The following is a 13,082-nucleotide window of genomic DNA, read 5'->3' as shown; positions in this document are numbered from 1 at the left end:
CGGTAATGGCTACCGGCGGTTTTAGAGGCAGCAACACCTTCCGTATGCCACAGTTATGTGACACTATGTAACATTAACTTTGAATTCAACATGGATGACCTTAGCATACTATACACACATTGGAAAATAAGTTTTTATGTTCCGTTACAATAAACTTAATTCATTCAATTTTTCTAATTTTGTTCTTCTGGCTCGGCTCTTTTTAATACGCTTTCACCGTCTACTTTAGCTGACCTTTTCAATACTTTTCTGAACTTATCGACGTGAATGAGCGAGCGATGTTTTTTTAGTAAGAGGCCTCTCGCATACTCACCCACAAAGCGGCTGCATCGAGAACCGTCTGGTACACCCGTATCTCAATTTTATCTTTATCTCATGTAAAAAATTTGCTCAGAATTTTCCTCATATCTCAAATTGCCAAGACATTCGCATGCCGAGGCATTACTGTATAGTTGTCATAAACTAGAGGTTGAAATTGCTCACCGTTTTTAATCATTTGATGTCTGATAAAAACTACACTTTTGAGTATTGAACTTAGTTTGAATCATCTAGAAAGAAGAAAAGGAAATGTCGGTAGACAGCCCTCTTGATTGATTGATTGATTGACAATCTTGTGTGAACCCAGCGATCCTGTCATTCAGCTTTATAAAATCTATAGTCTTGTTAACAATGAAATCCGATGTAATGAAATCGTGATGACCTCGACTAGACATTGAATGATCAGCAGTTTCGATCCTGTAACTAGCATCTGTAACTTATCCGAGCATTTTAATAGCGATCAAGTTGTCAATTTTAATCTTGAAACATCCTGGCTGTCATATCACCTCAAACTTAAAAAATAATTGCAAAGGGTAGAAAAATATTGATACATGTACTTTCTGATGAAATCCCTAAAGAATTTTCAAAGTTTATTTTTAAATACAAAATAGGTAATTATGAAAGACAAACATCGAATAATAGTACAACATAATCATTGGTTTGGTTTCGTGGTATCGTAACTGTGCGTTACACACATTCACACTGTTAAAAAGCATTAGAATGACTCTGACTTTCACTATAGCAAGCAAAAATTTTCAAATGCCGAATGTTTTTGATTTGATTTTTTATTCTATGCCAACTTTTTCGTGCGGACACTCCACATATTCTCATAAATACAAGATAGGAGGCAAAGCTAAAAATTGCAAATTGCTGTTTGAAACATACTTTGTACTGCTGGTAGTCAGTATTCTGCTGTCAATTTTCTACAATCTTTGTTCATCTTTTGAACATGCCTGAAACTTAATGTTTGTTGCATTTACATCACTTACGCTGGTATTAACTTATATCTCCATCCTCAATCTATATTCCTTGCAGCGACCACCCATGAACAGACCAGCCATGTTTGACCCAGAAAGGGCAACTTTAGTCGTGAAAAATCTACCACCAGAGCAGAACAACATCAAAAGTCTTAACGACCATTTTTCAAAGTTTGGTGAGATCATAAATTTACAGGTACGTGTTGACCTAGTCCTATACTAGCTTTTATTCGATAAGGGTAATTGTTAGTAGTTGTCTCCTCTCAACAAACGGTCATCTTTGTCCCTTAGTTTGACCTTGAAACAATTCAAAACTTGGTGTCTCATTTGCTTGTGTTTCGAGTAGTGCTGTTGTGCTATATTCATGTCTTCATTTGATAATACAGTATTCAAGTACCGTGCCTCGTAAATGTGCATCAGCACTTTACACAATTTATTGTATATGTCAAGGTCATTCCAGTTACTCAGCAGTGTTTATCAACACTAAGTTTTCATATATATGTCAAGGTCAATTTTGTTGCTTGATAGTTGTTATTAAATTACTAAGTGTTATCAGCATCTTCATGCCAAATAGATTTTTTGTCACATGCAAGACATACGATAAGTTGGGAAGTGTTGGTGAACACTGTTTGCTCCCAACACTTTGGTTACCACTAAAAATGTTCATGTGACATGGAAATGCTGAAAAACCTAGTAATTGATTAACAGTACACAAATGGGGGTCCTACCACACAAAGTTGTCGTCAGAATAGTCACTTTTAAAATCACTATCGTCACTTTTAAAATCACTGTCACCTTTTTCAAGTTGGTAACCAAAACAACCTCTTTCTTCACATTCGTTATTTTAATACAAATAGCCATTCTGGTGCCACTGGGTTGCGTTAAAAACCTGAAACTTGCTCAATTTGAACTTCTGCTAACCAAAAGCATGGCTCAACCAGCGACCTTCACAAACTTATTAGTGATGTTTGGGAGCGTTGCTGATTACTCCGCGAAGAGTGACAGCCGTCTTAGGTTTTTAGAGCTACATTTCTTGTAGTGAAAATAGACCGAGATTGTCTTTAATAATCACTGTCAGTCACAGACTTGGAAGCGGATTTGCTGTTGATGTCGTGGCATTTCGTTGCTGTTTACTTTAATTATTTGGCAGTCTATAAATGCTGAGCCAGATGCTTCAAACCAAAACTGGTGAAGTTTCGGTTGAATGTGTTGATTTATGGACAAATAATAAGTTAGTAACGGTACGGCTACACGTAACAAGTTTTTCGTTGGTTCCAAAATCACCAAATTCAAAACAAAACTACAAACCAAAATCACAAACCAAAATCACGAAATGATTGAAACACACAGAATTATTCTGCGCTGCTAGAATCGTGCTAGCGAGCACGATTCCAGCAGCTTTTGCAATTAGTATAGTCCAAGAGACGTATAATGACACACAATAAAAGTATAAGTGCAATTCAACATAGTACACACGATACAACTGCTTAGATTGTGTTGTTGTATGTATTTATTGTTTGGATGTTATAGCTGCAAATTGTTTATTTTTTAATTATATTTCCCTTTTAGCAGCAACAGTTTTGTGGTAGAAAATGTTGTCATCTTTAGCGCAATCAAGTCGGTTGCATCGTATTTACTATGGCGAATTTCCGTAATACTTTTATTGTGTGTCGCATTATGTTCGCGGACTACATATATCTTAAAATTTGCTAGAGTCGTGCTCGCTAACCAACAATAGCGCAACTTAAACATTTACATCAAGTGTTTTATGTTGAATTGCTTTTGTACTTTTATTATGTGTCGCGATACATGTCTTGGATTATACTAATTGCTAAAGCTGCTAGAATCGTGCTCGCTAATAATTTGTTTAACCTGTTAAGAGCGTTTCGTCGACGAACTCGGTGGGCATGCACAGCTCAAATAATTCTGTGAATTTCGACCGATTAATTCTGCGTTTTTCGTGATTTCGGCCAGAACTCAGAACTAACGAAAAATTTGTTACGTGTAGCCGTACCTTTAGTAATCCTACTTACACAATCATCGTCACCTCGTCACCTACATTAATAAATGGTCGTCTCGTCTGTCACTTTTTAAATATCCCTGTCGTCAGAATCGTCACAAAACATGGGAGGACCCCCACAAATATTATATTGATGTCCAGAATTGTAATGTTATCTGCCACTCATAGGCAATCAAATTTTGATCTGTCTGTTAACCTTTGATCATGCTGTTCTGTTGTGATGACCATACCATGCTTCTTGCTGATTCATTAACTTTGGTTTAACGCTTGTGTATTAACAGGCGTAGTCTGTTGTTGTGATACGCATTCCTTATACATGTAAGTTGTTTCAGAGTATAGAAATCTCTTGCTGCGTCAGGGTTCAGCTTTCAAAATTTTGAAATCTCACGCAATAAAACTGAAAAATAAATGAAAAATAAAATACATAAAGCTCTCTCACAGTCTGGACTAGTTGGATGTCTCTATGAGCATAATTGCAATAGTAGTCATTGCAATTCACTGCTTTTTCATGTTCTATGAAGTGTGAGAGTGCAATGTTCAAGTGGCATCCTTCATTATGCCTCTTTAACGGTCTCAACCTTCAAAATTGTCTTCTAAACCTAAGGAAAAAAATGGTATGATTACTGCAAAATTGGATGTATTTGTTTCTATTTCGGGGATTTTTACTTACCACGGTTGGGGGGGTGGATGCCTGTCCCGACCAAGTGTGAAAAGGTATGGATTACTGTAGTTGTTTAACATGCAATATTTAATTCAATGAATAATGCATATGTTAGGTGCAATACATGGGTCAGCATGACACAGCCCTAGTCACCTTCTCATCCAATCAGTCAGCCAAGCTCGCCCACAACAACCCTACCCCTGTGTTCAACAACCGGTTTATCAAGATATTTTGGCACAATGCCAACAAACAGGTACCTGCTATGCTATTCATCAGACATTGGCTGTGCTACTTGATGCATTTGATTTGTCCAGAGACAAGTCGATTAATCAACTGTTGGTGTTTTCATGCTGAGCAAACCATTTTACTTGTATATGTTGCATATCTGTAGTGTATCTGTAGTGTGTCTGTAGTGTATCTGTAGCGTGTCTGTAGTGTATCTGTAGTTTGTCTGTAGTGTATATGCAGTGTGTCTGTAGTGTGTCTGTAGTGTATCTGTAGTGTATATGCAATGTATCTGTAGTGTATATACAGTGTATCTGCAGTGTATCTGTAGTGTATATGCAGTGTATCTGTAGTGTATCTGTAGTGTATCTGTAGTGTGTCTCTAGTGTGTTTGTAGTGTATCTGTAGTGTGTCTGTAGTGTATCTGTAGTGTGTCTGTAGTATATCTGCAGTGTGTCTGTAGTGTATATGCAGTGTATCTGTAATGTATTTGTAGTGTATCTGTGGTATATTTGTGGTGTTTCTGCGGTGTGTCTGCAGCATATCTGCGGTGTGTCTGTAGTGTATATGCAGTGTATCTGTAGTGTATCTGTAGTGTGTTTGTAGTGTATCTGTGGTATATTTGTGGTGTTTCTGCGGCATATCTGCGGTGTATTTGTAGTGTATCTGTAGTGTATCTGCGGTGTATTTGTGATGTATCTGTAGTGTATCTGTAGTGTATCTGTAGTGTATCTGTAGTGTGTCTGTAGTGTATCTGTAGTGGGTCTGTAGTGTGTCTGTAGTGTATCTGTAGTGTATCTGTAGTGTATCTGTAGTGTATCTGTAGTGTGTCTGTAGTGTATCTGTAGTGGGTCTGTAGTGTGTCTGTAGTGTATCTGTGGTATGTAGCACTCTCTAATTAGCCTCAATCTAACTAGCTTGCTCTTTCAATCACAAGTTTGTATGTACAACCTTTTATTTGCTTTGTAATCATCAGCATACAGGCTGAATGGTTAAACATCTGAGATAAGGCTAATTGATGGCTGTTACAATAAGTGCATTCACTACTGGCTGGTCGTAAGCCACTGCTGGCTGGTCGTAAGCCGGACATTGAAAGTAACAAATAGACTTTTGATAGGAAGTCAATGTATTACGGTTTAAAGAATAGAGAAAGCATAATATTATTATGCTTTATTAGTTATCTTGAGGTGTTGACTGATGTTCTAAAAAAGAATCAAGGAGATTGACCCACTAGAAGCTGAGATATAGCCAGCCAAACACAGGTCTACCTAATAACGAATCAGAGGAAAACCCTTCGAAAATCTCGAGAATTTCGACGTATGAAATTGACTTATTGGTCATGTGCCGGAGTTGCGCACCCTTACCGCCGTTACGTATAATGAGGGTTTTAGGCTGCGAGATGTGAAACGCTTCTCGCGATAATAAAGAATTTACAGACTAGCTCTGGTTTCTCAAGAAAATCAAGCAAACATTGTGTGGTAAAGGCATTTGCCCACAACCCCTCGCCATGATTTTTCAAAACAGAAGAGCAGATTTTGACTATTGTGCTTCAAATTTTAACTCGATCTCCACGGATATGCTCCGAAGATCCTCTGTTCAATGTACGGCACGTGTATAGTCTATATGCGACATCCGCGATTTGCAGTTTGTTTAGAATAAGAAATGGGAATGTGAATTTTTGTTCATTCATCATTTTTCTACTGTGTACTTACTGCAGCATTCAGTTGATTTTCATGATTATCGTCACTATTAACAGACTGTAAGTTCGCTACAGCCATAATTTTAAAAAGAATAACTTGACCGTGCTGCTCTTGCTGTAAGAAAAGAAAACGATAACTTTTGATTTGATTTTTTCTATTTATCTATTTTATCTATGATTATTTTTATGATTAATATAATCATAATGCATATTATACAAAATAATAATATAACTGCGTATAGAATAAATGATGTAACTAGTATAATTTGTAGAAAATTATAAATAATAACTGAGATTGATAATTGATTTAATTGATTCCATTTATTAGCTATAGATAAAAAAGTCTGAACACCGCTAAGGATGAGTCTGAATAGGGAAGTTAAGTGGGAGAACAACAAAACTGAGCTGAACTAGCAAGATAGCGAAAGGTTGTGACATAATAGACGCGTGTAATTATTTCATGCTAAAACTAATCTACACGTCAGAGGGACTGGTACGGAATTATCAGAGCAATGATTGTTAGGCCCAATTGGATTGTTCTATACTTCCAGGGATTAAACCAATTAAAACGCATTAGTTGGCTTAATTGACCAACGGCACACAAGTCGATTTCATAGGTCATATATTGATGATTACCAAAACACTTATGTTTTTTGGTAGACCTGTGTTTGGCTGGCTATATCTCAGCTTCTGGTTGGTCAATCTCCTTGATTCTCTTTTTAGAACATCAGTCAACATCTCAAGATAAATAATAAAGCATAATAATATTATGCTTTTTTTATTATTTAAAGTATTCACCAGCACACCAATCAAACATATAAAGTGTGAGCTGTTTGGATAACAATTGCTGTGCTGAGACAACACCTAAGATGTGGAGACAACACCTAAGATGTTTGAATTTTTTGTTTCCATCTCCAACTTAGAATATCCTTAATTTGTTTTCGTGCCAAGGAAACAGCAGTGGTGAAGTATACCTGAGGCTATGTAGTAATTAATTAAACTAGGTTAATCTTAACTGTCCAGCTTGTAAGTTAACAGTTTTAAAAGTAATTGCGAGCTTCTGAAGATTATTGGGCCAAACTACTGCAAGCAGCATTGAACTGCCCTTGTATCCAGAAATTTTTAAGTAAGCTGAAATGTATGAGATGGCATTTCAAGAGTCATCTCTTGGGCTATTAACTCTTTCACTACTGCGTTAAATTTGTTATTCTGACCGGATTAATTCAAACGAATTTTCGGAAAATCGATATACCGCTAGTATTTATGCAATATCTCGAGAATCGCTGCAGATATTGTTTTACTGTAAAATGCATCTCATTTAGAACAAAATTCTCTACAAGATAAGTATAAAGTTGTTTAGTGAATCCCACTCTCGCAAAATTTCTGACGCTTCCTTTGCATTGAAAGCACGCGGTGAGTTTATTATTGCCATTACGTAGCGATTTGGTTTTCCTGTTGTAAACAAACGATTAGAAATAGAATTGCTTAGCAAAAAGATTTTTGATTGGTTGCACGTGATTGGCGACAAGGTTGTTTCGTTGGACGCAAAATTTGATTGGTCTAGCTAATATGTAGGCTTTGTAATGAAAAGAAAAATGAACCTTTACTGATAAGCCAATACATCGGCTTATAGTCTTTACTTCTATTACTGTGAAAGCTGATACATCGGCTTACGGTAGCGAAAGAGTTAAACGTATTATGTTTATTTGAGTGATTAAAATAGGTGATTTAGACAAACCTATATATTTCCTTGGATGAGTTTTTAATGTAGGCAGAAACAGCTAAACCTTCAGCCAAGTCTCGTCTAGACACAAACCCTCAAGCCAACACATCCAAAGTGACGAGGGTGAGTATATGAGTCTTGCAAGCACTCTCATTTCATGTATCTTGTATCTAACTAATTTCTAATTCAAGCAAAACTGTTTTCCAAGAGATTAGGTGTGATGCCTTTTTGAATTGGACCGCAATCATCATTTTGATCAGCAAAATGTGGAATAAGATGGTCAGATCTGCCATGTTGTTCATTGTAAAGCCTGGTTTCCACATAGCAGCGCAGTGATCGTGCGCATTGCAGTGACCGTGCGCAATGCATTGCGTCGGCTGCGATGCAGTGTTTTCATAGCGTGCGTAGGCGTTATGCTTGCATCGGACAGGGTGGGTAATTTCCGCTTAGTCTTTCGTATGGGAGACCGAGTTCTTCGCGATTTTTTTTATCGCCATGTGCTTCGCCATGCTGATTTCTTGTAATGACTAAAACAGCCCTCCCTTTGCATTGTGGGACATGTTGAAAAAGTTGAGCGGTGTATGTACATGTAGTATACATCATGGCTCATACCGTCGCAAGGATCCATTCGGTTGGATCCTTGCGATCATCGTACGTTCGTCGTGCGATGAGGTTTCCACATCACAGCCAGCCTACATACGACATCGTGCGCATTGTTGCACACCTTGCGCTGTCATATGGAAACCAGGCTTAACTACCATATTATGTCCCCGCATATAAGCCTATCTCGCTACTATATAAAACAGACTGTGAGTAAAAGGCTACCATCCGCATGCTTAGCATGGCTCAAGTTGTACTTGTTAAAACTCAGGTAGCATAATGACAATTTGTTTGCTTTCAATCAGTTTTGCACATAGTCTAACCCTTTAGTTTGATAACTTATTTGTGTTCTATTATCGGCTTACAGTATATACAGTACTTATTTTTTAAAATTTTTTCTTTCATGTAATACTTTATGGAGTCATGTACATCTCACAAAGGCTATTAGCAAAGTTGCACTGATCTCCAAATGTTTCCTTATGCTATTAAATGTCACCTTCTTCTGCTTGATTCACTTTGACAGCCGAAAACGGAAGCCAACATGAATCCAGCCACCTTACGTCTCAACAACTCTGTTAGGCCCGCCCCTGTAAAGTCAATAGCCAATGGGAATGTAGACAAGCAGAAAAGAGAACTGAAGAATAAACTGTTGGCAGATTTGAAGGTATCGCTGGACCCATTAGTTATATTTTATGATCCCATCCTGAGTGACGGGCAAACTATTTGCTATTGTTCTTCACTGTTTGGTAATATTATGTGGGAATAGGTACACAGTAATCCCTAGCTGCTTCACAGTTTAGTTTCCGTGGCTTCAGAACTCTGCGGAGTAGGAGATATTTGTTGAAAAAAAATTGAGAATAAATAAAATGACAAAACTAAAATACATAAATTTCTCCTATACGCTAGCCGTGTGAGATTCGCTCAGGTGAGCATCATTGTGATAGCATTCACTGCAGTTCGCTATTTTTCCTGTTACTTTTTGTAAAGTGTAAAAGTGCAAAGTACCTATGACACCCTCCATCATGCCTCTTAAGCAGTCTTGACCCTCAAATTCTGTAATAAATTTAAGAAAAAAACATACAATTAATGAAAAATTGACTTTATTTGACATTTGTTAGTTTCTATTCTGCTGATTATCACTTATCACGTGGGGAAGGGGGGGGGGGGGGGCGCTGTTCCTGATTAATCTCGAATAGGGAGGGATTACTGCATTACTACTAAACGAACGTTAGGTTTTCCAGTTGCTCCTAAACTTTTACTCATATAAAGCCATTTTAGAGCGACACTGAATGATTCCTTAGTATTACTAGAATTGGCTAAACTGTTCCGTTTGACAGATACCAATACAGTCTATCTTACGAGCACTCATAGGACAATGAGAGGCCGAATTATTACTATAGTCATTATTGTTAGTATTGTTATTATGATTTCATTATTTTGGTTTATTATTTCATGACATCATCACATTCCACGTGTTTACAGACACTAATCGCACAGAGGGACAATTGCACAGACGAAGCTAAGAAGAAGGAATATTTGATAGCCATTAAACGTATTCATGCGACTATCAATCAAGTTGAGGTAAGTCTCTCGAATATGTATTATATATAGTTATAGTTGTAGGTTATAAAGTTGTAGGTTATAAGGTGACAGTTGTAGGTTATAAGGTGACAGTTGTATATTATAGGTTACAATTGTAGGTATTATAAGATTATAATTGTAGGTTATAAGGTGACAGTTGTAGGTTACAAGGTTATAGCTGCGTGCTTGCAGTTGTATTTTTAGTTTTTTAAGGTTTTGTTTAAAACCTGCAGCATGAAATGTTAAAAAACACGTTTCAAAAGACTTCATAGGAATTGCTTCAAAGTACACGAGAAGAAAAAATGATAAAAATATATCAAAATTATTTAATTTGTTGCAGCCTGCAAGCCAAGCACCCAATAAGACTGCAAAGGAGGTGCTGGACACGGAACTAGACATCCATCAGAGGAGGGTTGCTGGTGAGGACACGTCTTCGTTACAGACCAAACTGGATGCACTAAAAAGACAGGTATAATAGTCATAGGGTTTCTCATACGCTAGAATAACTATGTGTCAGCTCGAGAGGGACAGATTTATCCACTTTGATGCATTGATTTCATTGGTTCAAGTATGTTCCACAGATTTACTTCGTATGAGTCTTTTTGAAAAATGGAATGACTGTTTGATGGCTCAAACTTCATTGCTTGATACAAACCACTATCACTCTACTATTATTAAAATCATATGATGGTGTATATAAAGCTGCTTTGCTTTACTGAAAAATAAATATGTATGAACATTCGATGATAGTAACATTTTCCACCTAGCGGTATCATATTACGTAAATACTTGGTACAAGCTAGCTTTTGTTTCTAGAATTTTCAACTTGTTTGAACGACTGCTCCTACTAATTCGTAGTTTCCACCTTTTGCTATACACTCTTTCCATTTGAAACTGATTGTTAATTTGAACTAGCAAAGAAACGAGAAGGCAGACTTACTTATGTGTTTTTCTCACATATAAACTGATATCTCTGCTGTTGTGGGCAAGCATAATCGACGGTTCAACATTCCTTTAAGACAAGTAAAATAAAAGTTTTAGTTGATTTGAATTTGTCCCTGAAGCCTTGTCGGATTTTCTTTCTAGGAAATTATGTATTTGCTTGCAGGCGAATTCATTAGGAATTAAACCAGGTTCTCGTGGTCGAAGCGGCCGAGGTATGTCACGTCATCTTTCCGCATCGAAACCTGCGCCACCCAAAGCCATAGTAGTGATGGGCTTTCAGGCGGATGAAAAAGATGCAATCATTTCTCATTTTTCAGTAAGTTGACATTCCTTTTTGAATTCTATGAGAATATCCTTAATCAATACATCTAGGATGCACGTTTATTGCTTGTATGTTTTAGCAATACGGCAAGGTAGAGGCAAAGGAGTTTGTGGAAGGACCAGTAACATCCATCGTGATCGAGTATGGCAACCCTAATGACACGCAGGTTGCCGCAAGACATGGTATGCTAGCTAATTTCTCTCACCCACCGTACTATAGCTCTTGTCAGTACCACAATAGCTCAGCACGCATACAAAATACATTACATACACTCAGTTCACTATCCATCGTTTTTTTTACGTCATCAAGCCATGCACTCTTACACATGCGCTCGTTCACGAAAAAGCCGCCATATTTGTAGAAAACGATCGTTTTCTTTTATTTAATAGTACCTTTTGGTGTTATTTTGATACTATAATAACAAAAGTGTAAACAAAAGCTTCGTTTTCAAAAGTTCATTGCAAAAGCTTCGTGTTTTAACGACAAAGTTGCCTATAAAGATGGCCGACAACGATAAAATGACGTCACGAAAAAACGAAGGATAGTCAGTGTACCACTCTAGCCCTTGTCGGTGAGCATATTTTGTCCCATTCATGTCTGTTCCTCTTTGTCATGTTTATTCCTTCTTGTTCTGTTTGACCTTTGCCCGACCTCCCTCCGTCCAGGTACAAAGTTTGGCTCTAAAACTCTGGTACTCAAATGGCACAAACCACCAGCAATTAATGATCAGAAGACCGCTGCCAGCACGGCTTCTACCAGCACCCAGCCACCTAGTGATTCAGCAGAAGATAGTGTTTTAGCAGTGACTACCGAGGCAGCCACTCGTGGTGCAGCCGAACATGGCCGAAGGGCAGCTGTTGGTTCCGTCAGTCGTGACTCAATGCTTGACGATGCGGAAGACTTGCTTGATGGTGGGAATGATGATGTAAGACATCTTTATTTTCATTACTAGCTGGGAGTTGTTTATCATGCTCCAGTAACAGAGAGTTATTTCTTACTCCTATGTAGTGAAACTCAGTTTTTTGTTTTCGACTCTAACTTATCTCTGCTTCATTTCATTTAGTAGTTTTTTTCTATAATAACTTGGTAACTCTTAACTTTATATATATATATATATATACTAGCTAAATGCTGGCGGTGCACGGGTTATAAAATAATTATCAAATGAATTTGAGTAACTTTTTGGGGAAATTTAGGGATTCCAATCTACAGTGTTTTCATGAAGGCTGTGATTAACTGTTCGTTTTTTGAGCTTTTAAGAGCTTGTAATCACCTTTCCATATATTTTGACACCTACAACACAACAGAGTAAGACATGGTGAATCTTTTGATATCAGATAACAGTAATGTGAATTTTATTGCAAGTCAACCTTTAAAGCAACTAACGATAGTATTATCAAAGTAATCATTAGATGTTCTATGAGATTTATTCTTTCCATCCCGTTGTATTTCCCGTCTCTTTCTTTTCGTTAGCTAGTATTTAAAGGAAATCAAACACTGAAAAGAAAGAGAGATGAATCTAGAATTACCAAATGATAAAAATATTCATTAGCTGTGTCACTGGCTCATCTTTAATTGCGACCTAACTTTCTTTGTCACTGCTGTCTTTGACCTACGGGATATCGTGTTTCCTTTTGTTAATAGTTGACCCTTTATTCTTCCAAGTCTTTTGTCTCTCGGGTTTGTTGTAGAAACTTTCTTTTAAATAGAATTACAGTGTATCTATCTTTTCTTTCCAAGTTTCGTTTCAAGTTTCATTCATCTCTAAGCAATCATTTCTAGTTGGTTAGTACATTAATTTTCCCCTCAAATGTAATATATAAGGCGTCAAGTTGCGTAGTGCCTGACATCGTCATTATTGAGTAAAGTTGATGCGGTCGGTGATTTCAGGGAGAGGTAAATGAAGCGCTCCTATCGGGTGATGAGGATTACGAGGAGGAGTCAAGTGACAAACGATCATGGTAGCACCCTCTGTCAGACAACTCCCTTTCGAGACCGAGTCAGCGCTGCC

The 13,082-nt window shown here is 37.4% G+C and overlaps 1 protein-coding gene across 1 annotated transcript in view; it reads left to right on the top strand.

The window, feature by feature from the left end:
- The window catches only part of LOC137401673 (RNA-binding protein 26-like), a 33,460-nt gene extending 20,409 nt beyond the window's left edge, over positions 1-13,051 (top strand). The window contains exons 9-18 of the mRNA XM_068088133.1: positions 1,354-1,491; positions 4,092-4,229; positions 7,672-7,746; positions 8,747-8,887; positions 9,706-9,804; positions 10,145-10,273; positions 10,913-11,065; positions 11,151-11,253; positions 11,737-11,996; positions 12,962-13,051. Of these exons, the coding sequence (XP_067944234.1) occupies positions 1,354-1,491; positions 4,092-4,229; positions 7,672-7,746; positions 8,747-8,887; positions 9,706-9,804; positions 10,145-10,273; positions 10,913-11,065; positions 11,151-11,253; positions 11,737-11,996; positions 12,962-13,036 (1,311 nt within the window). The 3' untranslated portion in view covers positions 13,037-13,051. The remainder of the gene's footprint in view (positions 1-1,353; positions 1,492-4,091; positions 4,230-7,671; positions 7,747-8,746; positions 8,888-9,705; positions 9,805-10,144; positions 10,274-10,912; positions 11,066-11,150; positions 11,254-11,736; positions 11,997-12,961) is intronic.
- The last annotated feature ends 31 nt before the right edge of the window (positions 13,052-13,082 follow it).

This window comes from Watersipora subatra, chromosome 8 (genome assembly GCF_963576615.1).
Source record: "Watersipora subatra chromosome 8, tzWatSuba1.1, whole genome shotgun sequence".
Lineage (NCBI taxonomy): Eukaryota > Metazoa > Bryozoa > Gymnolaemata > Cheilostomatida > Watersiporidae > Watersipora > Watersipora subatra.
The sequence above is the reverse complement of the archived record's forward strand: the minus strand, read 5'-3'. Positions and strand labels throughout refer to the sequence as shown.